Raw genomic sequence first — 27,595 nt, 5'->3', positions numbered from 1 at the left:
GTTCTTTCCCCTTGAAGTGTTTTTTTTTTTTTGTTTTTTTTTTTTTTAATGACATTAAACATCAACAAATATGAACATTTCTATTTACAAAGAACAGAAAGAGGATTGTATATGAAGCTGTGAATGACTCATAAATAGCTTGGTTTTTTAAAGTATCTATTGAATTTAACATGATAGTTCTAACATTAACAAATTGTCTTTGTCTCTTGAACTTTTTTGCTCTCGTTCTACAGTTTTTAATGTTGTATTGATGTTTTTTCCTTTTTTTCTTTCCCTTTTTTTGTGTTGTCACTCTCCAATGCATTACTCTGCCCTAAAAAATAAAAGCCCTATTTTGTTATCAATAAGTATAGTCAGTTAAGGAAAGCAAGATAGATTAGCTTAGTAAAAGAGATTTATACTTTATTGTACCTGAAAATATATGCCTCATTCTGCACCTGTAGGCCACCCGCTCTGCCAGCAGCTAAAGAAGCATGATCTCTTGTGCGGAAGTCATGATTGATTGGTTGCTCCTTAGATCAGTGGTTGTAAGTCTTTCAGAATTGTTTTTCTTTATTATAGTTATGCATTATTCTCCTGGTTCTGCTTACTTCACTGTTCATCTCCAAAGCTCTTTCCTCTTTTCCATGAAACCCTTTAAGATGATAATAATAAAAGCTTGCTCTTATATAGTGCTCCTCACAAGAACCTTGAGAGATGGATGTTATTATTATTATTCCCAAATTACAGTTGAAGAAACTGAGGCATTCAGAGGTTAGTGACTTGCTAGGAGTCCTACAGTTAGTAAGTTGCTGAGGTTGACTTTGAACTCAGGTCTTCCTTATTCCAAGCCCTGTGCATTATCTACTGCACCACCTTAGCTGCCTTAAATCATAAACTGTGGGCTTTGATATACTTATAAAATACTAGACTCTATTTCTCAAACTAGCGATTGGAACACAGGACCTGAAAAAAAAATTGCGTTTTTTCCCTAATTTTAGACAGTTGTTTGACTTCTATTAGCACATGAAAGAGACACTTTTGGAACTCTTCTGACAGAAACATGGATGGCAGTTATTTCGACAACTTTGCCCACCTGTCCAAAAAATACCCTTCCAACCCCCTTATTACCTGCCTAACTAGAGGGGTATGTAATCAGAAGTAAGCAGTGTTCCTTTCATTGTGTAATTGCCATGTTTCTTCAGTCAGTGGTTCTTGTGGCATGTGGCTGTAAATCTTTGGTGATAGATTTTTCCTAAAATATTTACTTGTTTGATTCATTCAATTGCTAATTCTTGGAATCTTGGAATTTCTGGGACTTTTTGTTGGTTTTTGAGAGTAACGGGAGAGAATGTTTGAAGTCCTAAGACAAGGTTGCTGGGACCATTGGACAACAAAGCCTCAAGGGATTGCAGATGTGAGCTCAATGAACCTTGGAGAGCTGTGGGCCACTTGGAAGATGATGAAGTCTCATTCCCTCGTTTTTACACGCAGCAAGCCAAGACTCAAAAAGGGGAAGTGGCTTGTTACAGTATCCTTATTCTAGTTCCCCCTGAATTGTGGTCCAGCACTGGAAATGTCACATAGTATTCTTCATGTCTATAGAATTGGTATTAGAAAAGCTCCAGAAGTGTTTTTTTTTTTTTTTAAACTAATATTTAGCAAGTCAGTAAGTTAAAGGAACATGTTTTTTAACACATGAGGAATTAGAGAAGACCCCATAGTGGTTCCAAATAGTATTGTGACTGAAAATAGTAAGTCACTTTAGTGAAATGAGTACATCCCTCCAAAATATGCTGTATAAGGTACCAAAGTGATTGAAACTGTAGATACAATAGACTCGGCCGTTGACATCATATTTATGTGTAAGATTTAGTCGTTTTCCGTACCACCATTGTTCCATGTCTTCTTTTTACTTTTAAATACTGCCAAGGAGCAGATCCAGGCAACAAAATTTTAATAATGTAATTGACGATAGGAAGCAATGAAAAAATGGGCATTTCGGCTGCATTCCAGCCTTTAATATCATGGGGGGCATTCAATTCCAGGGCTTGCAATAGGAGGATTTTGCTCGGCAGCTCCCACTTGGCATCTCTTCCACTCGGCCGGGCAGTCTTGTAGCCTTAATGCAGTTTGCAGTTGTTTATGATAGTGCACAAGGTCTGTATTTGAGACTAAGTTATAAAGAAAGGATGTGGCTCTCTAAAAGCTTGTTGTATTTGTGAGTTTTTCCTTGTCAGTAATTTTAATTTTTTTCCCTAAAAAGAAGTTATCCTTTATAAAAGCAGTCACAGTAAATTTTCTAGTTCTATGCAATTTTCTTTCCATTCTGGTCTTCACTGGTTATAAATAACACATGAAATGACTTTCAAGGTAGAAAGCAGGAATCCATTTTGAAATGTTCTATAAAATAAAGAGTGATTTATGGTTTCATATGATTTTGGCTGAAAGCACTCGGGCTTTGCCAGGTCATCAAAGTCCTGTCAGGGGAATCTATTATTTATTGTTCGATATGCTGGGAGTGGTGTAAGTACTTTATTTTATGTTTATCTTATGTAAGTATAGTGTTAGGAAAAATCAATTTCAGATACTAATACAGTTTTTAAAAATATATCATAGGAAACTAACCCAAATATTATAGATGTGAGTGAAGTTGAACATTAAGGATTTAGATTGAAAGGGCATCTTGAAAACTGAATAATTAATAGTTTTATTCCTATAGAATATTTTAAGGATGCCTAAAATTGTTCAGTTCATAGTTTTTCTATTTTTGTTTTGTTAACCTTAGTTTCCCACTAAAGCGTTAACGTTTTGCATAGACAGATATGTATTTAGAACATTGGTGGGGAAAACCTAGACTGGGCAAGTTGGCTGTATGATCATATAACATCCCATGAGCTTCTGAAATATTTTTCTAGGTTCTCATGCCAAGTTTGTAACAAAATGTCAACTGAAAAGGGTGCAGTGTTGCTACAGCCTCATTTACCCTCATCACAAGCTATCATGGTACACTGACTTTGAGAACTAATATTTACTTATGGTTAAAGAAGTGATCCATCCACAGCAAGGTTTTTTTTTTTTTTTTTTTTTTCCCAGTGTAAGAATTATGCTTCTCTACTCCCCACCCTCAAATCCATAGGTAAAGAGAGATCAAGCTCTGCAGTTTGCATCTTTAATAGATTCTGTGACTACTTTAATTATTTGAATTTCTGTAGTATGCTTGTAGAAAAAGATTTCCAGGCTCTTTTTGATATAGATTTCTTGAGATTTGAAGGGGACATGAAGCAAAATCAATACGAGTGAGCTTTGAGTTTTTTTTTTTTTTTTTTTGTTCAGATGATTATATCTACCTATTTGCTGAATTTTTAAAGAAGGTGCCTTAAAAAAAATGTTTCCACTTAATATGTATCTGTGATTTTGTGTGAATCTGTGTGCCTGAAATGATATTCTTTGAGGCAGAGTATATTTTCAAATTATTTAAGAATAAATGTTTAAGAATAAAGTAGTTCCTTTATTTGTGAAATGATTTGTAAATTATCTTAAGGGGGAATGTCTGTAGATTTTTTATCATTCTCAATTAGGCCTATACAAAAGCATGTATATATTCATTGCAGGTAGCCCCTGATGCCAGACTATTGAGTAATTAGACGAAATGGACTTTAAAGAAATATAATTTCTAAGTGGTAAATATCTTTTTAGAAGTAAAATAGGTTCTGCGGTGTCAGCTTGAAAGTGTGTGTGTGTGTGTGTGTGTGTGCGCACCAGATATAAAAAAAAAAAACATTCATCAAAATGAATTGAGTATTGTTTTAGCAGTGTTTAAAATGGATCTTTGAAATGCCTGATTTCAGATGAGATGGCCAAACTTAGTCCTTAGGCTATATGATACTAATCTGGAAGTTTAAGGATTATGTTTTTTTCTGCTGCAGGTTTTTATATGACTAAAGCCTGAAATCCTGGGCCAAAAATTATGATTTTCTAAAAGAAAACAAAAGGACTGTTGGTAGTATGACTTGACTAGCTGTGTTATTAGTCTTTTAAAAAATTGGAATCGCACTTAACATGAGGACAATAGAGCCCTGCCATCTTAAGCCTGGAGTAGCATATCAGTTTTACAAACTGGTGTCTAGATGAAAATGTCAAAGGAAAATACAAATGAAGGTGATTTATGGTTTATTGGAATGCTACATAGAAGACTTGTGTGGCTCTCTGAGCAAGGGGGATATGACAAGCAAATTAGGGAAGGTATCTATATTTTTCAAATTCAACACGTCCAGAACAGATCCCTTCTCCTGCTGCCTCGCCCCTCCTTTCTTTCGAACTTGCCTGTTTTTGTTGTGGCCACCAGCATCCTTCTGGTTACTCAACTTTGCCACGTGCCATTTCTTGTGGATTTGCCCTTCCCAAGGTTTCCTTTTCTCCCTGGGGACACCCTGCTAGCTCCCACCTTTGTTACGTTTTACTTGGCCTGTTGACATCCCCGCCTCTAATCTGTCCCTCCACCACAGCTGCCAGTGTGGGCTTCCTCAAGCACGGATTGTCATTCCCGTGCTGAAAAACGTTTCACTGGCTTTCCAGCCATTTCTGGAACTGAGCAGCTTTTCTCCCACCTCAGTGCCTTTGCCCGAGTTCTCCCTTGTGCCTGACATGTACTCCTGTTACACTTCTCTGCCTCTTGGAATGCTTTGTTTTCTTCAAGGTTCAAGTGTTACCTTCTCTGTAAGATCTCTCCTGGTCCTGTTCTGAGTTATTTGTATTCTCTCCAGCTACTTGAATTATCTCATATTTACTTGCCTTTTAAAATGTATCTTGGAGGAGGAGAAGGAAGAGAAAAGGGAATAGACATTTAATTTAAGTTCCTACTTCATGCCAGGCACTGGGCTAGGTCTTATCTCTTTTGATCCCTCTAGCACTCTGTGAGAAGTGCTCTTCATTTTACATTTGAAGAAACTGAGCCAGAAAAGGTCTTATGGCTAGTAAAGTAGCTGAGGCTGGATTTGAATTCAGGTCTTGCTGATTCTAGGCTCAGCCCTCTAGCTACTGTATTGCCTCTAGTAGAATGTGAACTCCTAAAGGACCAAGCTCCTTTTTCATTTTTTAAAACATCATATCCCTAGTACTTAGGAAGAGGTGCTTAATAAATGTTGAATTTTATATCAATTTCATTGAAAGCTGATACATTCAATGTGATAAATAAGTCTATTAAATCGAGGCATTGTTCCAGCCATTCTGGAGAGCAATTTGGAACTATGCTCAAAAAGTTCTCAAACTGTGCATAGCCTTTGATCCAGCAGTGTTTCTACTGGACTTATATCCCAAAGAAGGGAAAGGGACCTGTATGTGCATGAATGTTTGTGGCAGGTCTCTTTGTAGTGGCCAGAAACTGGAAACTGAGTGGATGCCCATCAATTGGAGAATGGCTGAATAAATTGTGATATATGAATGTTACGGAATATTATTGTTCTGTAAGAAATGACCAGCAGGAGGATTTCAGAAAGGCCTGGAGAGACTTACATGAACTGATGCTGAGTGTAATGAGCAGGACCAGGAGATCATTATATACTTCAACAACAAGACTATATGATGATCAATTCTGATGGACATGGCCCTCTGCAACAACGAGATGAATCAAGTCAATTCCAATAGAGCAGTAATGAACTGAAGCAGCTACACCCAGCAAAAGAACTCTGGGAGATGACTATGAACCACTACATAGAATTCCCAATCCCTCTATTTTTGTTGGCCTGCATTTTTGATTTCCTTCACGGGCTAATTGTACACTATTTCAAAGTCCAACTCTTTTTGTACAGCAAAATAACTGTTAGGACATGTATGCTTATATTGTATTTAATTTATACTTTAACATGCTTAACATGTATTGGTCAACCTGCCATTGTGGGGAGGGGATGGGGGAAGGAGGGGAAAAATTGGAGGTTTGGCAATTGTCAGTGCTGTAAAACTAACCATGCATATAACTTGTAAATAAAAAGCTATAATTAAGGAAAAAAAATCAAGGCATTGCCATACTTTTCTCAATGCTTTGCTTAGTCTGTGGAGACCTGGCTTCAAGAAGAGCCAGAGAAGGATGGAACTCTGTGAATAATAGTTGGCTTGTTTCTCTACCAAAAGTGACAGTTCTTTGTGGCAGGTAGAAAAGGATGCTGCTATATTGGTTAGAATATAGGCAATAATTTAGGGGAGGGGGTGGGGGGGTAAGAGGTGAAAAATTGGAACAAGAGGTTTGGCAATTGTTAATGCTGTAAAGTTACCCATGTATATATCCTGTAAATAAAAGGCTATTAAATAAAAAAAAAAAAATAGAATATAGGCAATATTTTTTTTCTTCAATCTGGCTTCTTTTAAGTTTGAGAGATGCATATTATTTTATTTTTTTGCTATATATTGTTGTATTTTAAAAAAGGCTTTTCAAAAAGACTATTATAAATAATTTGGTTCGCTTTAGCAAACAAAATACCACCTTAAAGGTTCTCCAACAACATGAATGCCATGCATATGTCAAAATTATACTCGAGGCTTTGTAGATACACCACTAGAGAGAATCTTGTTTGGCAAGACTTTGTAATGAATGCAAGGCATAAAATCAGGAAGAAAGGCTCAACAAAGGTGTTGGCTGTCATCACAAAAGAAATCCAGTGCAAGTCACTGAGAGATTTCCTACAGATGGCTGGTCTTGTACACTCTCTCCTTTGGGGGTGACATTCTGTAGCATGTACCAGGCCTCAGAACATGCAGAACCTCCAAAATTGGATCCATTATCACTTTCAGAAGATGAGTGTAACTATCAACACTGGCATAATCAAGTGGATGAAGAAGGCCTCTTGTTTGGATTACGATATACAGTTGTATGGACATTTTATAGAGCTCATCCATCATTATTCTATCTTGGACAGATATCAATCAACAAATATTTATTAAGCCCTGGGAATGCAAGTACACAGAATGAAATAGGTCTTCTCAGAAGGAGATAACAAGTATATTAAAAAATAGATATTTGCAAAATAATGAAATCCAGTGTAGTTGGGAGATCGGGCATAGAAGGTAGTGGGATCAGGAAAGACTACTTGCTTGAAATTGTTTGAATTGCACCTTAAAGGAAGAGAGAGTCTGTGAGGCAGAGGGGAGGAAGGAGTCATTCCTGTCAAGGGAGTCAGCTACTGCAAAGGCATGGAGGTAGTAGATGGTGGGTCCCTTGTGAGAAACAGAGAGATGGGGTAGGTAGGTTGAATTTACCTATTGTGGGAGGGGAAGTGATGAGCTGAGGCTGGAAAGATAGGTGGGGGTTGGGTTGTGGAGGGCTTTAAAAGCTCAACAGTGGCATATATTTCATGCTTGAGACAATAAAGGGCCACTGAAGTTGGTGGAGTAGGGGAATCACTTGGTGTGAACTGCATTTAGAGAAAGTCAGTTTGGCAGCTGTTTGGAGGGTGGACTGAAATGGGGAGAGACTTGAGACATGGAGCCCAATCAGAGGCTGTCGCAGTAATCAAGATGAGCAATGGATGAGGGCCTGAACTAAGGTAGTATTTGTTTGAATGGGGAAAATGGGTTGAATGTGAGAGATGATATGAAGATAGAAATGGTCAGGGAGGCAGCTGATGTGCCTGGTTATCTGAGGTGAGGGAAGAAGGAGAGGTTTGTCAGAAGTAACTGACTTCAGAGAGTGGAAGGATGGCGTCAATGAACAGTGAATTGGGCCTCAAATTGAACACTGCAAGGGGAAAATAGGTTAGATTGCTTTGGGAAGATAGCCATTATTTTACATCACCAAGCATCTCCCTGAAACAAGGGCCCATCTTTTTAATTCCAATATTTTTCCAGTGTTGTTGTATCACTGTGAGTCATGTGAAGGACTGCAGGCGAGGCCAACCCAGGGGGCAATAGAGAGATGCACCTTGGGGGAGCAAGTTACAATCATTTACACCCAATCATGTGAGAGGATCAATATGAAGAATGTCAGCAAGAAAGATGAATGAAAAGCAGTTGGACTTGGCACATGGTGTCAATGAGAGATGCCAGTGGAAAAGCCTGGTATCCTTGTGTTGCCAGTGAAACATTAACAAGGCCCCCCCCAGCACGGGGGGGGGGAATCTCCTATGATAAACGGGTGGGAGGATAGAGAAAAGAGCTTTCCAGGATGGGCAGGCGTGAGTAGGGACCATTTGAGGGAATATTTACATCAGTGAGATTAGCTACATTGGAATTTGGTGTTGCAGAGCTCTGATGTTCAGGCTGTGTTCTGGTAGTTGGAAGCGGTTTTAAATAGCACTTTAATCATTCTCCGGCTCTAGAAAAGCAGTGCCTGATTGTTGCTGCATTGCTGGCCTCAAAATCAAGAAGACTTGCTTTCCAATTCTTTCTCTTACACGTAAAAGCCTTGTGACCTGGGGTGTGAATGGGAGGCATCGTGAAATAATGGGTAGAGATCTGGTCACCTTCAAGAAGACCTGGCTTCCAGTACCGCCTTGGTCCCAGGCAGGGCTCTAACCTGGATTCTCAGTGCCCTGGGCAACTCTTTAAGAGTCTAAGTTGCTCAGCAATTGATCTGCATCTCTCTTGGTGTAACTGATGTCCTCATGGGGACTTCTTTCCACCCCCTGAGCCCTGCTTTCCTTAACTCCATCATGGGGCTTGAGGTAGCTATAGGACTCGCCTCCAAGGGTTGTTTGGTTGTTTTGTTTGTTTCTAATAATAATAATACCTTTTTACTTTTCAAAATACAAGCAAAGATAGTTTTCAACATCCATCCTCCAATTGTTGTTTTGAAACTCAAGTGAGATATCTCTTATACTCCTTCCAAATTTTAAATCTCAATTTAAATGTTAATTATAAGGGTTTGGAAAAACAGGTGTATCTAGGTGTGTGTGTACATACTTATATTCATGTGTGTCTAGGTAGCATATAGGTTCCTGCGGTTTCCCATAGGCTATGCCGGGAGAATACCAGCTCTGGCAGGTCCTGCGACTCTGGAAAAGCTTTGAATATGAGCCCATTGAGAATGAGTGAGCTTTGAATATAGACCCCACATGCAGTTTTTTAATTATTGTCATATTACTGCTTATGTTTGCGTTGCCAGTCGAATGACAGGCTGTGGATATCGTTTGCCAGAAGACTAGCCAGGTTGACTGCATTTTTTTCAGCCACAGCAAGTCTGGAAAACCATTTCCACAGTTGGAGGGGGGGGAGAGGGAGAGAGAGAGGAAGAGGAAGAGGGAAAGGGAGAGGGAGGAAGAGCGTGTTCTGTATTGACCAAAGGGTCCCACACTGATGAAAGCCCAGGCCCTTGAAGTATTGAGGGAGGTCGAATGAGTTCTCTTAATGTGCAAAGCTGTCTTATGGTGCTTTCTGATGAGTATCTAATTCCCCATATTCATAACTGGCGATACTACATCCCAAATAACATTCATTACCCAGTCCTTGGAGATACAAAATAGATCATGGACTGTTTTCGGAACTGTTTTGTGCTTGAACCTGGGAAATGATAGCTCTCTCAAGTTCACTTTGCTGCTCATTGCCGTGTTGTATTTGCATTCGCGGCTTCCCTATGGCACTAGCTGCCCTTGGTAACATTGGTTAGCTGGCGATTCACAGTGCTGGGTGGATTAAGTGGAGGTTGGGAAGCCAGAATGAACTTGAATCGTTCATTCTCCTTGAATTTTCTTGGCTTTCCCACCCTCGATTCCCAACTTAAGCTATATTAAGTTATCACAGTGGTTGAATTCAGTAATATAAAAAGTTATTCTTGTAGGTGTAACATAGTTGAAGATATTCTGGAATCCAGGGTGCTATAACTTAAATTTAACAGATTGAACTGAATGTTTGCAATGTCTTAAATCTTTCCTTCTGTTTTCCTTCACTGCCCTCCTTCCAAGTTTGGGTTTAGTTTTTCCTGAATTATATCCAAAGTTAAGGTTGACTTACATTTAGAATTTTACGATGGCTTATTTCCAAGTGCTGATTTTTAATGGTTTCTATTCTGTGTATTTAAGGTCTTTGGTATATCCCCAAAGAATTTGCCAAAACTGTACTTCCTCAGTGAAGGAAGCTGGAGCTGATGGTTAATGTGGTTTTTCAATGGAACTTCGATGTCAATTGCCTCAGTGTGCATATAAAAAGAATTAGGTACTTAGTGTATAGTGTGATATGTGATGCTCAGTTAAATGCCTCCTATGGAGCGCGGTCCCCTGCCCAAACGATGAGCCAGTATTCTTTTCCTGAGATAAAAAGCCAAGCATCTTGGTGTTGAATTATAGTGAAAGAGCCAGGAGCAAGAGCGACTGGTCCTGTGCTTTCAAAATGCTTTCTTTTGGTTGGAGTGAAAAGATTAGCTGTGTCCAGCCGAGTGGCAGATGCTGTGATAATAGTGAACTTTTACAGAGCATTTCAGATGTTCAAAGTGCTTTATGTACATTATCTCGCTTGATGGAGAAGTTCCACAGAAGCCCCATGACCCTTCCGCATGGCTCCCAGATAGTGAAGTACTGGTATCTTCCGATGGCGAGATTGCTGATAACAGGGATGTGGTGGGCCTTTTTGGTTAGTCCAGTCATCCCAAGTAACGTATCAGTGACACTTCACAGTCCCGTTGTTCATGTGTTACAGCCAAAGCCCATCAAGCTCCTGGCTCTGAGGTGACCTCAGGGAGTTTTTAATCATCCCATTCTCAGAGAAGTCTCTTCACTTTATAACCCCATCCCTTTGCTATTAATTGCCTCCTGGAATATTGCCTCACCTAATGTGTGAATCAGTACTACTAGATGGGATGTGCTGATAGCGTGGGATTTTCTTTAGAGAGTAATCTCTATTATTAGTATTACTTCAAAGGTGATCAAATTAAAGTGGGACTTAATCCTGTCAGAAGTTCCTTGTTTTCCCTACTTCCAGGCTTCATATCTCTTTGACAGTATTCCCTGCTCTCTCCTTTTCCTTCAGTCTTGGAAGAAGAGGTGATCCATGACACACCTGTCTAGCTCTCATCTCCACACCTTTGCATAGGTTCTCCCCCTCTACCTAGAATACTTTTTCTCCCACGTTCAGCCTCCAGGTGTCTTTAGCTTACTTTAAGGCTTAGCTCAAGTGCTGCCTTACCCATGTACCCCACACTGTTTTAGCATGTATCCTGGTTTTGCTCATCTGTGACCGCGTGTGCTCGTCTTTGAATGCTAGTTCCTTGAGAGCAGGATCTCATCACCTTGGGGTTTATATTCCCCTAGTGCTTGACACATAGGCTCTTAGTAAATGTTTGCAGAAATTGGGCTTTGGACTAAACCATTGATAAAGAACAATTGAATCGATGACGTCCATTGAGTTGACTCACAGCTAAAAAGGAATCTATGGTCATCAATTTTTTTTCCTTAATACTTGACCCACATGGTGAGTTTTTTTCCCCCCCAAGATCATAAGTTACCCCTGAAGTCTAATAATATAATTGTATACTGTAATAAAAAAGTGATACTTTTTTGGGGGGTTAAAGTAGCTGCTGTACACAGTGCTGATGTAAACATTCTGTGACCATTACCTTCTGAATGATAATAGTATGTATCTTTGTAGGCTTGCCGGAGTCCATCATTGCAGCTGCTTGCTCAAGGAGTGGCCAGAGCGTTCTCCATGTTGATTCGTAAGTCGACCAGCTGTACAGCCCTTTCTACTTGCTAAGTGCTTATATGCCTGAAAAATAAGAATTTCTACTTTGAGAGTAGAAAGATTATCATGATTGATATTCATTAAAACTGTGATTTTATACACACACACACGTGTATAAACTATTTACATAAATAATATATATGTATACAAGTCAGTATTTGCATAGATATCAATATAGACACAAATATCTCAAAATATCGAGACTTTTAGTAGAATAATAATTAACATTTATGGAGCATTTTAAAGTTTGCTAAGCACTTTACATAATGTTTTCTCATTTGAAGCTCATATGTGAAGGAGATAATATTCCTATCCTTCAGATGAGGAGAGTAAAACGGTGAGATTCTGACTTGCCTGTAGTCACATGGTTCAAAAGCAATAGAAACAGGATTTGAACCTAAGTTTTTGCTGACTTTCAGGTACAGTACTCTGCCCCAAAGCCAGATATTTCACTTGGTGATCTAATCAGTTCCCATGGATTTAATTACCATCGCTATTCTGATGATTGCCAATCTGCCTATCCTTACCCAACCTCTCTGCTGACCTCCATTCCCAATCTCAAACTGTTGGACAGCTCAAATTGGATGTCCAGTAGACATCTTGAACATGTCCAAACCAGAACTCATTATCTTTTGCCCTAAATCCTGTCCCACTTCCTATCTTCTCTATTACCATGGAGGGCAATATCATCATCTTTGACTCCTCATTGTTTCTTACCTCCCTCTCCCGCCCCTCCATATCCTGTTTCCAGTAGGCCCTTTCCCTCCTCTGTCACTGTTACAACTTTGGTACAGGCTCTCATAATGTCACACCTGGATTATTGAAATAGCCTGCTGGGAGTTCCGCCTACCTTAAGTTTATCCCTGCACCAATCCATCCTCTATTCAGTCACTAAAGTGATTTTCCTTAAACACAGGTCCAGTCATGTTCCACTTCACTCAGTAAACTCCACTGGCTCCCTGTTGCCTCCAGGATCAAATACCGAATGTTCTTTTTGGTATTCAAAGCTCTTCATGACCTAGACCCTTCTAGTTGTCTTATACCTTAGCCCTCAACATGTCCTCTGATGCACTGACACTGGCCACCTACCTGTTCTTCAAACAAATTCACTCCCATCTCTTGATTCTGGGGATCTTCTCTAGCTGCCTTTGATACCTGGAACATTATCTCTCTGCAATTTTGTCTACTGATTTCCCTGGCTTTCTCTGTTTCAGCTAAAATTCCATCTTCTACAGGAAGCCTTTTGCAATCTCTGTTAATCCTTGTGTCTTCCCTGCATTCATTATTTCCTCTTTATCCTGTATGTACCTTCCTACGGATACATTGGTTTGCGTGTTGTCTCTGCCATTACATTGTAAGCTCCTTGAGGGCAGGAACTGTCTTTTGCCTCTTTTTGGATCCCTAGTACTTAGCACAGTGCCTGGCGCATAGTAGATGCTTGATAAATGTTTATTGCTTGATTAATACTTGAGAATTTTATTTATGAGCAGGAATTAATTTTTTTTTTTTTTAACAGTAAATTATTCCTCTAGGGAATTGGCTCCTCCCTCTCCTCAGCTTAACTGTATGTATCCTAGATATGTATGTTCTTCATGCTTTCTTCCAGACATCACTGTGGGATTGGTAAAATGGATATTATTATCATCCCCGCTTTACAGATGAGGAAACTGAGGCTTGTGGTTTAAGAACTTCATCCCTGGTCACACACTTCTGAAAAGTAATTTGAACTTAGATTTCATGGTGCTAACTCTAGTATTCTTTCCTCTACATTTCCCAAAACTGCAGATTTCTGCCATTTGCTGCCTTCCAGGCATTTACACATAGGATTTCATGTGCTGTGGCTTTGCACATCATCCCTTGGTGCTCAGTGTTCTGATCGTGAGCTTCTCTAAGATGCTTAATTGATTATCAGAAGGCTCAAAGCTTTTCTTTTTTGATCGAGGATCTGCCTGTCCTTGTTCTCCTCTGTTAGAGCCTTTGAAGAGCTCACATTCAACTTTTCCCTCTCCTATTAGGGTAGGGTTCTCATAGGGAAAGGAATAACAAAAAGAAATGGGTTGGGGACAGCTATGTCCCATTATACTTTTCGCAATGTACAGAATCAAGTGATCTTTGTGTCATGTTGTTTTTCAGTCATGTCTGACTCTTTGGGTTTTCTTGGCAGAGATATCATAGTAGTTTGTTGTTTCCTTCTCTAGCTCATTTTACAGAGAAGGAAACAGAGGCAAACAATGTTCAGTAACTTGGCCGGGTTATACAGCTAGTAAGTGTCTGAGGCCTGATTTGGAGTTAGAAAGATGAGTCTTGCTGACTCTAAGCCCAGTTCTCTCTCCATTGCACCACCTAGCTGATCTGTTACTAGTTTGTATTTTATTTTTTTCCAAATTTGTTTTTAGCACATTTCCCATATTAAACCTTTAATTAATAATTGGGATTTTCTGTTTGAGAATCAAGAAATTCTTGAGGTGATGAAGCTCCTGTGTTGGACTAGAGGACCTATCTCAGGAACAGTTGTGTACATAAGTCATTGGGTTGACCCCATAATTAATTAATTTTAGAATCCTAGCCCTTTCTCAACCAACAGTAGCCTTCATTGGTCAGGGTCCATATACTTTGCAAGAAGCCTTATAAAAATACAAAGTGAAAGTTGTTCTGATCTCTTGAATGCAACATTCCTCTAGAGGAGGAAAAACCTTTTCCCAAAGTACATAGAAAACCCAGAAACTTCTAGAGTCTAGGAGAAATATTCCAGATGTTTGAAACTAATGAAGCACCTTTTTTTCTTTTTGTGTCAAGGCTTCAGATCTTCAGCGTTGGGGCGTGGCTCTTTAGAGCATAGGCCTTCCCAGGTATCCAACTAAGTTGTCCAGGTTTACCATGATGCCATTGTTTGGAAGTGACAGTGACCTTGATGCGCTGGGGTTATTGCTGAGTGCATAATGTGAAGATTTTAATTGTTTGGCTTCCCCCAGCCCTCAGAAATATCCTTTCTAAACAGAGCTTCAACCAAAAGGGTATATCTTTGGGTTATTTTTTGGTTAGTTCAGTATTTGGGTTTATAACATCTCCCCTTTTATTTCTGATCAGTTGTCAAATATTGTCAGTTCTGATGCTACAACATTTCTGGTGTCTTTTGTCTGTTTCTTCTTTCTACTTGAAGGAAATGAATCCTCTAGGTTTAGTCTATTGAATTCAAGAGTTTAGGAATTCTCTCTCACCTGTCGTGGGTTGGCCTCTTAATGGTTTCAGTTGGTTGATTTTCTTCTGTCTAATCCATCCTCTGCCATGACTGCCAAAATTTACCTCCTCAGATGCAGCCCTGACTTAAGTCAAGGATCTTCTTCAGTGTTTTTCCATTTATAGATCTGCCAAATTAGCATGCTAACTTTTTCCTGAGCTGAAGTTTCCATATTCTCTCCCTGTGCCTTCATATGGGATATTATCTCTTATACCTTTGATGCACTCTGCCTCTCAGAATTCTTATCTTCTTTCAAGTTTTATTTTAGGGGCCACCACCCTCATAATTTCTTTTGATTCTCTCAGTTGGCACTTCCCTTTTCTTCATGGTGTTCCTTGTAACATACTTATTTGCATATAATTGTGGTACTCCTTGTTTCTTTTGGTCTTGGTATTCCTGGTGGCTAGCACATTACTTCCATGTAGTAGGCACAATAAATGTTTGGTTTTTTTTTTTTATTTAATAGCCTCTTATTTACAGGTTATATGCATGGGTAACTTTACATCATTACCAATTGCCAAACCTCTTGTTCCAATTTTTCACCTCTTACCCCCCCACCCCCTCCCCCAGATGGCAGGATGACCAGTAGATGTTAAATATATTAAAATATAAATTAGATACACAATAAGTATACATGACCAAAACGTTATTTTGCTATACAAAAAGAATCAGACTCTGAAATATTGTACAATTAGCTTGTGAAGGAAATCCAAAATGCAGGTGGGCATAAATATAGGGATTGGGAGTTCAATGTAATGGTTTTTAGTCATCACCCAGAGTTTTTTCTCTGGGTGTAGCCGGTTCAGTTCGTTACTGCTCCATTGGAAATGATTTGGTTGATCTTGTTGCTGAGGATGGCCAGGTCCATCAGAACTGGTCATCATATAGTATTGTTGAAGTATATAATGATCTCCTGGTCCTGCTCATTTCACTCAGCTCAGTTCACTCATTTCACTTACACTCAGTGTATAAGTCTCTCCAAGTCTTTCTGAAATCATCCTGTTGGTCATTTCTTACAGAACAATAACATTCCATAATATTCATATACCACAATTTATTCAGTCATTCTCCAACTGATGGGCATCCATTCAGTTTCCAGTTTCTAGCCACTACAAAGAGGGCTGCCACAAACATTCGTGCACATACAGGTCCCTTTCCCTTCTTTATAATCTCTTTGGGATATAAGCCCAGTAGTAACATTGCTGGATCAAAGGGTATGCACAGTTTGATAACTTTTTGAGCATAGTTCCAAACTACTCTCCAAAATGGTTGGATTTGTTCACAACTCCACCAACAATGCATCAATGTCCCAGTTTTCCCGCATCCCCTCCAACAATCATCATTATTTTTTCCTGTCATCTTAGCCAATCAGGCACAATAAATGTTGCTTGAATTGAATTACTCCTAGGTTCTACCTTCTGAGACCAAGCAGAATAAATTGAATTCCTCTTTTATCCAGTAGACTTTCTAATAAGACTGCTGTCAAGCACTGCTCTTGCTCTCCCCAATCCCATATACTTTCTTTAGCTTATAAACATCCTTAGTTTCTTAATTTACCTTCATTTGACACAGTCTCAAGAGTCTTTACCATTTTGTTTGCCCTCTTCTATATCTTCGTTGACTTATCTATGTTATTTCTAAAATGTGGCACTTAGAACCGAATGCAATATTTAGATTTGGTCTGACCATTGGGACCATTATCTCCTAATTTTTGGACACTTCTTATCTTCAGGAAGTTTAAGATTCTATATGCTTTTTTGGGCTGTCGTCACACTGTTGATAGCATGCCAGGTTCTGTGTCATAATGAACTTAAGTGGCCATCTATTTGGACTTATATAAGAACAGCGATCACCTCTACATGGACATTGAGTCTTAGCTGGAAGGCATCTAGTGAGAGAGAAGCTGCTACATCTCAAGACAGTGCATTCCACTTTTGTATCACTCTTGATTGTTTGGAAGTTAGCCCTTATGTCAAGTCTAAATTTGCCTCTTTGTAACTTTTCTGCATTGCTCTCAGTTGTGGCTGCTAGGATTAGGCGGAACAAGTCCATTCTTTCGAGGAAAAACCTCTGTTACTTGACCAAAACTATTGTGTTCTAAGTCTTTTTTCTGTTCTCCAGGATAAACATTCCTTATTCAATCCTCAGATGGCATGATCTGAAGACTTTTCCCCATCCTGATTGCTCCCTCTGGATTCTATTCCATTCAGCAGGCACCTACTGAGCATCTATGATGTGCCAGGCACTGTGCCCCCCACTGGGAATACCAAGCCAAAAGCCCAACAGTCTCTTCCCTTCCTACTTTCCTCCCCCCCCCACTTACTTTCTACCAGAGCTGAATGAGAGATGAACGAGTCGGACGGTGGCTGACCCAGAATGAAGCCATGTTGCCCCACTCCTAGAAAGCAGAGGCAGGGGCTTTCCTAGTGTTCCCATAGAGTGAGGGATGATGTCCCGACTGCCCGGACGTGGAGAGTGAGCATTTGCCTCTGTCTCCCCAGGGAGATTTGGAACCAGAGTTGAAGGCTGAGTTCTGACTACATCTGGTTGTCCTTTCTGCTTAATTGGAAACAGGGATGATTCTAGCTCAGAGGTGTCAGCAGTAAGTTCCCCTACGTGGGAAGAGAGGAGGGGTGGAAGAGGGTGGCTTTAGTTCTTGCTCCTGCTGTTTCCTTTTTAAGCTGAATCTGATTATATTTGCTGGAAACAGGAAAAAAAAAACCATATACATTCACAGCTGGAAGGATGTTAGTTGTCACCTTTCTTAAGTACTCTGTTTCTATCAAGGATACAGCCATTGTTCTCATCACCTGGGTTCTCAATTTTGAAATTATCATCTACTCTTTCTCACCTCACTTTTTTATTATTTATTTTTATTTTTTTTATAGCTTTTTCTTTTTCCAAATAACGTGCAAAAATAGTTTCCAACATTCTTCCCTTCCTCCTACATCTTACCATAGATAGCAAGCAGTTCAGTATAGGTTAAACATGTGCAATTCTTCTAAATTTATTTCCACATTTGTCCACATTTGTCATGCTGCACAAGAAAAATCAGATCAAAAGGTAGAAGAAAACAGGAGAAAAAACCCAAGCAAACAAATAAGAACAACAAAAAGTGAAAGCACTTTGATCCAGTCTCCATAGTTTTCTCTCTGGATGTAGATGGTTCTTTCCATCACAAGTCTATTTCACCCTACTTTTCTAATCTCTTAGTGGCCATGTCTTGTTGATTGTGCATTCACAAATCATCTTGTATTCCTCCTCTTCTCTTCATTCACATTGCCATTGCCCTAGCTCAGGCCCTCATCACTTTTTTCCTGGATGTTTTTTATAGTCTCATCATTGATTTCCTTGCCTCACCTAGCCCTTTCTTCCCCATCTTCTACTCAAGAGATTTTTTGAAACAACAGATCTGATCGTGTCCCTCTACTGCTCAGTAAACTGCAGTGGCTCCCTGTTGCCTTTAGGATCAAATATAAAGTCCTTTGTCAAAGGCCTTCACAACCCGAAACCCAACTTATGTTCCTGACTTTATTTTATTTTCCTTGCATCTACCCTGTAGTCTGCCAAATTGGTTTAATTGGTGTTCCTACTATATAACATTCCATTTTTATTCTCTGATTCTTTGCCTTACTTCTTTTCCATGCCTAGAATTCATTTTTTCTTCACTTTTGCTTCTTCAAATCTCTAGTTTCAGTTAAATTATATTTTAAGTGCTTATTATATATATTTATTATATATATATATATATTTAAGTGCTTATTTTTAGTGTTTACTTTTGTATGTACATATTGTCTCTCCATAAACAATGTAATCTCCTTGGGGACATGGGCTGTATTTCATTTTTTGTCTTAGTAGCCAGAGCAGGCATTTAATGATGGTTTACTGATCAATTGGTTCTGCTTTCTTTGCTCTTCAGTATGAGAAGGAAGTCTTCTTTTGTTTCTCAGGATTCCTTATATTTATTGTTTCCTTTGGCTTGTTAATATTTTATTGCATTTATGTAACCCAGTTGCTTTTTAATTATGTCAGCTACTGCTGTTCATTAGGAAATTCTTCCTCTAGTAGTTGCTTTATTGGATACTGGTTATTCTGCTTGTTTGCTTGTCTAACTTCTTCCACTGATAGCCTTTTTCTTTTTTCTCTTCTTTTTTTAAATTTTTTATTTTTTTTTATTTTGAAAAAAATTTCTTTACAACATTATCCCTTGCACTCACTTCTGTTCCGACTTTTCCCCTCCCTCTCCACCCCCTCCCCCAGATGGCAAGCAATCCTGTACATGTTAAATATGTCACAGTATATCCTAGATACAATCTATATGTGCAGAACCGAACAGTTCTCTTGTTACACAGGGAGAATTGGATTCAGAAGGTATAAATAACCCGGGAAGAGAAACAAAAATGCAAACAGTTTACATTCATTTCCCAGTGTTCTTTCTTTAGGTGTAGCTGCTTCTGTCCATCCTTGATCAATTGAACCTGAGTTAGATCTTCTCTTTGTCAAAGAAATCCACTTCCATCAGAAAACATCCTCATACAGTATAGTTGTTGAAGTATATAATGATCTCCTGGTTCTGTTCGTTTCACTCAGCATCAGTTCATGTAAGTCTCTCCAAGCCTCCCTGTATTCATCCTGCTGGTCATTTCTTACAGAACAATAATATTCCATAGCATTCATATGCCACAATTTACCCAACCATTCTCCAGTTGATGGGCATCCATTCATTTTCCAGTTTCTGGCCACTACAAACAGGGCTGCCACAAACATTTTGTCACATACAGGGCCCTTTCCCTTCTTTAGTATCTCTTTGGGGTATAAGCCCAGTAGTAGCACTGCTGGAACAAAGGGTATGCACAGTTTGATAACTTTTGGGGCATAATTCCAGATTGCTCTCCAGAGTGGTTGGATTCGTTCAGAACTCCACCAACAATGCATTAGTGTCCCAGTCCCACCCCCCCAGCATTGTATTGGGGACCAACAATTGTGTGGAAACTGTCTGTTATTAGTCTCCTCAAAAGCTGCTCTCTTTCTGTATAGAAGCTATCTATTGTCCTTTTGTTTTTTTACTCATTTTTTTAAGCCTGTAGGGTCTGCCTTTAGGGCCAGGAGATTACCAGCTTCCTCTGTAGAGCAGTGATAGGTGTATAGACGGGTAGCTGTCCTGCCAATGGGCTACAAAGAGCAGCCAGGTACAGGAGTGCTTTGGGAAAGTAACCCTGAAGTAACTCAGGCCTGCAGAGCCGAGCTGGGAAAGTTTCCTGTAAAGAACCCTGCTTTGCTGGTTAACAACTGCCCTGGGGCTAGACGCTGAGCAGTGAGAGTTTCACTACCCCAAGCCCTCCCTGGGGCTGTGGGTATTAGCTGCTGAGCAGTGGATGGATTTGCAGGGACTGGAAGTGTCTCTGCCCCGCCAAGCACAGGGAAAATGGGGAAGTTCCATTGCCCCAGGCCGAGCCCCCCACTGTGCCGATTAGAGGCTGCCCAGGCTGTCCCCCCCTGCCTTGCAGATTTCTAACCGCCCCCCCCCCCAAAGCCCCAAACTGCGGGGTGTGGTTGAGTCACTACTGGGTTTGAGTGGTTACAGCCAGAGCTTGTTAGGTTCTGGTGGTTTTTAGAGTACCCTCTGTTTTAGGCTTTAATTTCTCTGCCAATTTACTTCTTTGTAATCAAGGCAGAGCAGTTAGTAGCCTATAGCAGAGTGGTCTCTATAACTTCTCTAGCCACAGAGATCATCCCTGCCCCTGGTCTGCTCTGGACGCTAGTCTTTCGCTGCTTGCTCTGGTCTGTTCCTGGCCCCTCAGGACAAACCTTTCCTGGCAATATTCCAGATTATTTTGGGCTGGTAAATTGTGTGCTTCTAATCTTCATGAATTTTAGCAGTCAAGTGCTATTTTTGAGGCTGAATTTAATAGTTGGTTGTGAGGGGATGAGAGGAGCTTAGAAAGTCATGTGTGCCTTCTCCACCATCTTGGCTCCGCTCCCCACACAACCACTGATAGCCTTTTTCACCGTTGCCAAATAGATTTGATACTCGTCTTGTAATATAGCTTGGGATCTGTATTACAGTGATAAGTTTCCAGTTTCCCGTCCTATATATGTGATTTTTTTTTTTTTTTTTTTTGATGCTAACCATTATCCCTATTCAATTTAATTTCCCTGACATTGGCCTAGGATTCTAGCTTTTCCAGATTTTTTGGATCATGACTATCAACTTTTGTTACCTGCAGATTTGTAAAAATAAATTTTATTTGGAACTTGGAACAGCATCTAGGAGAAGGAATTTTTGCATACATATAGTAAAACAGTAAGAGGGGAGTCTTGATGAAGTTGTAGGGCTCTCATTTACAACTTGTTTTTCTTTTTCAGTATATTAACTTTCATATTAGCTTTCAATATATTAACTTTCAAAGCTGCCAGCTCTGTGCTTTCCTCTAGCCTTCCTTCTGTTCTTTTTTCTCTCCATTTTTTTAAAGGTGCTTCCATGATCATCTTTTTGGGGAGAGGGGCTACTTTGTCTCCTCTTATCCTCTACCACCACCATCACCCCCATTGGGAGAGGAAAAAAAACCACTAAAGTGCTTGTATTCTGAAAATTTAATAATCTTGCCATTTCTTCCTTTATTTAAGTCATTAGTAAAGATTTAAGTTAACTAGTACAGAGGTTAGGACAAATCCCTGGGGCATACTATTAGAGACCTTATAAAGGCAATATATTGAATGATAAATAACTATTCCAAATTCACGTACATGTTTTATCATTTGATCTATATCTTCCATTTTACTCTGGAAACTTGGCCAAAAAAAAAAATAATAAACCTAATTTGCCATAACTTCTTCTTGTTGTGGTATTGCTTCCAGCCCATAAAATTTAGTCCTAATCCTGCTTTGGCCAATAATGCAGTCTGGTCATGGGAAAGACTGACTCATCATTACCATTGTTAAAACAAGAGTTCATGATTTGGTGCTTTTTAATTGCTTAGAGCCATACTGATGTGGGAAGGTAGATATGATTACTTGTAGGAGTACATCATGTTTAAATGGCTGCTTAATAGAAGTTGTTCATTGTTGGAGAAGGTCTAGAGATCTCACAGGAGAATGTGGGAAGGATGTGAAGGTTGTACTTCCAAATGTTATATTGGATTTTGTTTTCAGGTTACTGAAATGGATTTACTTTTATTCTCAGATGCATTTAGATTTCTTAAATCTTGGATTATGAAAATTGCTTTCATGGAACTGGTTTTTTAAAATTATTTTTCATTTTTTGCATTTATTAGTATTTCCAATTTCATGTAAAAATAGTTTTTTAATGTTCATTTTTGTAAGATTTTGAGTTTTGTATTTTTCTCCCTTCTCTTCCCTCTCCTCCAAAATAAAATGCTAACAAGTGCAAAAAAAGTAGCAAGGGATTAAGTAGGTGTATCTTTTTCCCTCTTTTAAGATCTCTTTTGAATGCAGAATTTATAACAGTATTGCTGGATCAAAGTCTATACATAGTTTTATAGCCCTTTGGGCATGTGGAACTAGATAAAATGATAACAAAATTTATATGGAAAAATCTTAAAAATAAGAGCAAGAATATTAATGATCATACTTAAGCGGAGTTGATAAGAGGAATGTTGTATTTCTAAACTTTAAAACTTTATAAACTCGTTATCAAAACTCCCTAGTACTAGATTTATCTAAAAGCAAAATATATCATTGAAATGAAATGGGTACACAAGACTTCCTAAATACAATAGATTAGTTGTATGACAAATCTTTATCCAATAAAAACTGGGGAAAGAATTCATTATTTAACAAACGTACTTGGAAAAATTGGTTCTTGGAAGGAGGTGTAGAATTATGACTTCTAGTCTATGCTTTAGTGAATTCCATCTGGGTTAGAGACTTAAACATTTCAATATAAACTCTAGGAGAAATGGAACAAAAAAGAATGAAGTAGTTCTTAGTTGTGGAGAGGAAATAATATTTTTTTTTCATTCAGCAAATTGAAGGAATTATCGAGGATAAGGTAGACATGCTTGACCACATTTTAAAAAGTTCATGTACAACAACAACAAAGTAAAAAAAAAATGAAATGGGAAAATTTGGCAATCTGACACATGAAAAACCTGAAGTCTAAAATATATAAGGAACTGTTAAAAAATTCATAGTAGTAACTTTCAGTCAACAACAGATGAGTAGTAAAAGGATAAGACCAGAAAGTTTTCAAAGATGGAAATAAATGGTTGATAGTTATGTGGAAAAAATACTCAACCTCGTTAATGATCAGTGTTGCCAATTAAATCAACTTTGAGGTACCATTTCATGTTTATCAAAATGCCCTAAATTATAAACAGCAGTAAAACAAAAGGAAAACCAAATAAAGAATAATGCTAGTGGGGTTAGGGAAGAACAAGTATACTTATTTATTTCTAGTAGAATTGCAGACCTATAATTTTGAATAATTTGGTGACATGCAGTGAGTTATCAGAAAAATCATGCTGTTGACTTAGTTCTTCTATTGTTGGTAATTTGCCCTGAATGTGTTGCCCAAAACAACAAAATGTGCTTTTAAGGTATTTTTATAGTAGTGTTATATGTAATAACCAAAATATCTTCCAGAGTAGAAGCTTGCTAACCATTGAACAACACGGGAATGCTTAGATAAATTGTGGTGCCCTCATATAATGGAATGGAATAGTATTGGAAATATGAATAATAAGCATAAGAAATTTGGAAAGATCTTAATAAATAATGCTTAGTGAGGAAAGAAAACATACTATTGAAACATGCAGTAACTCTATGAGTTGTATCAGAAGAAAAGGGAAAGAGACTAAATGGACAAAGAATTCAGATGAAAGCATATTGGAAAGTTGTTGGTATACTTGATATATGGAGATGAATTAATTTGAATAAAAAATTTCTAAGCAAATGCAGTTTTAAAAAAATTAATGCTGTGTTAAGTTTCTTAGAAAAATGAAAATAAAGTGTTCTGTGGAGGATTATTGTGGAAGGGTTACCTGTATCATTGAGTTGGCAGCTCTATTAATGGACCGAGTTGTCCCTAGATTAATAATAATCTGGCATTCATTTCAGGTAAGCTAGTCCAGTTGCTTCTTTTACTTATTGCAACACCATGATTTTTTTTTTTCCCCCTAATCAGTTTGACTTGGTGAACTCACAGAATTCTAGAACTGCAATAAGGATGACCCTTAAAATTTAGAATTAATCGATGAAAAATGACTTTTGTCAGATTTATTTAAGTATTCAGTTGAAAATGTCATTGGTTGCCTTTATTCTAGAACTTATGCTCTTAAATGATTTCATAAATCATAATATTTATCTAATTCATCCTAAAAAGGGATTGGTATAATTTTCCTTATTTGAATCAACCTGTCTTTCATTAAAATTTCGAAGCTTAAAAATTATTAGAAATTATTATGGGCAACCATCAACTCAGAGCTATTTATGTGTATATATCGCATTCATTGCCTTAAAAAGATCAACTTATTACTTTTAATCTTCAACTATTGTTTGCATCTATCATAATATACCACATAAGTAATGGTGGCTGATGGTTCTGAAGTGGCCCATTATAAAATACTAAGTGCAACCTCTGTTGATTTATAAACACTGTCCAAGCGTCACCATCAACAGCAGCTAATCTTATTCAAAATAGTCACTTCATTGCTGTGTTGCCATAAATTCCAGTAGACAGATTTTAAACTAAAGTTAGCTTCTGCCAAATTGTAATTGAAGGAGCTCTATTTCTGTGTGCCAGCTATCTGTCTCAATAACTGTAAAATCTGTGGTTCTTTTCAAAGAGCTACATTTACTGTAGATATTAATGAGCTGTTGACATGTGAAATTTCAAGGATAGATGCTAAATGACTTAGAAATGTAATTTGCAATTCAAAATGGAGAGATTGGCATTAAGTTTCAACTTGAAGTTGCTAAAAAGAAGATACAGGAAGACAAAAGTTTACATTCTTGTGAACTTAGTGTTATTCTCCCGGTAATTGTTCGTGCTCTCCATCTTCATTTTTTTTCCTCACAATTTTGTTACAGTTTTTTGTTTGTTTGTTTGTCTCCCTCTCCCCTCTCTCCCCTTTTTTGGTTTCCTGTTAATTTTCAAATTTTGTGACTTTGGGCCCAAGAGGAAATTAACTAATTTTCACTGAGTCAGACTACTGGCTTGGTTTTAAGAGGAATCACTTAAATTCATTTTTCTTTGTCTCCTTATGTAAAAGGATACTTGATATTTGGCTCTTAAAAGCTCGTTATATTACATATGTTGAATATATGTACAACTTATGCGTAAATGAATCTTTGTGATTGCATTAGCAATAAAGTGGGGTGAATCATGTATCTTGGCCTTCTTTTATAAATTGCATCAGCAAAATACAGAATGGTTATTTGACAAAGTTTTTCTGGAAGATCCTATATCCTTTACATAGAGTAGAACAATTTGTATATGATTTTAAATAGAGATTCTAATTTTTTCCTTAAAATTTCCAAACCAGAACTAGCACCCAAATACTTGTAATTTCTTTCTATTCTGATTTTAGTTCAAGTAAAAGTATGATGGGAAAAAAAGGAAAGGGATCGCTTTTCTAGACAGGAACTCTTGTTTTCCTATCCTATCATCAACAGGTGCTTGATTTGAGGCTTATTTAATTGTTTTGTGTTGTTGTGATAGATTTAGTCCTTGGAATACTTTTTTTTTTTGGGCGGTAGAGCTGGCAAAGAAAAAGACTAGACATTTGAAAAGAGAATGCAAGGAAATATTTGAGAATTCAATTCAGCAGATCTTTTTATGTGTCTGTTTCATGCAGTATAGCCATGCTAGGTTCTAGAGACAAATCAGTACCTGCCCTGAGTGAGCTTATAGTCAGATGGGTCAGTCAATAAGTATTTACTAAGTGCCTGCTGTGTGCCAGGTACAGAGAATACAAGTGTGGTACAAAGAATGAAACAATCCCTGCTTACATGAAACTTATATAATCATGCAAAGGAGGCTATCTCGTGTAACAGAAAGAGAACAGGTGACATTGCTTGGCCTTAAGACAAAAAGGAGATGAAACTCTAACGAAGAATCTGTTGGTGCTTGAGGATTATCCATTTACCTCCTTGTTTGGGCTTCCTCAAAAGAGTGTCAGATCTGATGGATGAGGGAGAGACTGATCGTACAGGATGGTTGGATGCTCCTCAAACAGTTCCTGAAAGTCAGGAGGTCTTCGTGCAGTTGTGGCAGCTGGAATCACAGGCTGCTGCCATTTTTTTCTCAGAAGCTGCTCTACCTCTCCGGGAGCTTTGGAGAAAGCTGCTTACTGGCTAAAGAGGGAGTTCTGCTTAAGGTTAGGGGCCTATGTTTTCTACTTTAGTTAGTATTGAGAAATGGTGGTGGAAGAAAGTTCCATTTCCTAACTTTCCCCCCCCAGCCATTTCCCCTTGGACCAGGTAAAGTAGGTTATTAGTAAGTAAGAATTGGATGAAAGAAAACCTGAATACAAGCTGGTTTGTTAACAAGGAAACATCTTGAGCCATGAGTAACTGTGCGCACTTTGTACCAGCTCTGGGCTGAATCATGACTCTTGTTAATGTGCTGAGTATATTGGGCTCAGTGCTCACTGATAAATGGATATTAGGAGTAATGCCAAATAATTATTGTCCTGTTGCTCCAATATACCAGAAGATAATTGCATATTCACTTTAACACACAAGACAGGCAATAAAACCTGTGTTATGCCAGGTTCTAGAAATGAAGAGTCATTTCAACATTAGAAGTTATAAAGTTATTACTCCCATGGCCATTATTTACATGAATTAGGGTAGAAAAGAGAGTCTAGACTTCATATTATGTAAGATTTGTAAATAGTTTTCCCAAAAGGAGGAAATGAATAGTTAGGATTTGTGTTCAGTGCCTTTGTCAGAATGTTAGTCCCCAAACTTTTTTGATCTTGTAAAAATATTTTGAGCATGTATCCCTAATATGCATGTTTACTTAGTCATAAATTGTATATTTATTCTGTTGTACTGATAATTATTTATTAGTACTTAATGTGCAAGTACATTAAGTAAATAATTAAAAGAATGTATAAAATACAATGATATTTTATCTTAGAATCAATAGGAAGCCACTGAAATTTATTGAGGAGAGTGAATTAGATCTCTTTAGGAAAAGATAGATTGGCGATGGAGAGACTGGAGGCAGGAAGACCAATTAAGAGGCTACTGGCAACACTCCAGGTTAGAGACAGTGAAAAGGCTTGAATGAGGGATGTAGCTGTGTGATCTGAGAGAATAGGATAGACACAAGAGATGCAAACAGTTTGGTTTTGCAAACGATTGGCTGTTTGGGGTGAGAGAGAGTGAAAAGTTGAAGATTACCCAAGTTTTAGTTCACTGGCCACTGCCCAAAGCCCAGAGCCTGCCTTCCCAAGGGCATCTGCTGGCCTGAAGGTGATCCATGAGGCAGAACAGAAGGCTTATATCTGGGGATGGAGGGAGATTAATAGAGGGGCAAAGAATTTTCTCAATGGTATCTGTTGCTAAGAGTGTTTAAAAAGTCATTAAATTATAATTGCCCTGAGGGGTCAATAACTGGCTCTGAATGGAAAAGTTATGAGTTGGTAGGGTAGTGGGCAATAACTGAGTTGATTTGGGGGGGAGTGTGGGTTGGAGACAAGTCCTTTGATTGGCTGTTGCAGGAAGGGTGAGATGTAACCCATCTTC

At 38.4% G+C, this 27,595-nt stretch overlaps 1 protein-coding gene across 2 annotated transcripts in view; it reads left to right on the top strand.

Annotated features, from left to right (window-relative positions):
* Positions 1–27,595, top strand: part of CHM (CHM Rab escort protein) — a 184,566-nt gene that overhangs the window by 14,484 nt on the left and 142,487 nt on the right. For both annotated transcript variants that reach the window (XM_023507023.2, XM_031944598.1), the window contains exon 2: positions 11,548–11,614. In XM_023507023.2, the coding sequence (XP_023362791.1) occupies positions 11,548–11,614 (67 nt within the window). The remainder of the gene's footprint in view (positions 1–11,547; positions 11,615–27,595) is intronic.

This window comes from Sarcophilus harrisii, chromosome X (genome assembly GCF_902635505.1).
Source record: "Sarcophilus harrisii chromosome X, mSarHar1.11, whole genome shotgun sequence".
Taxonomy (NCBI): Eukaryota; Metazoa; Chordata; class Mammalia; order Dasyuromorphia; family Dasyuridae; genus Sarcophilus; species Sarcophilus harrisii.
Note: the sequence above shows the minus strand (reverse complement) of the source record. Positions and strands in the feature narration are given on the sequence as shown.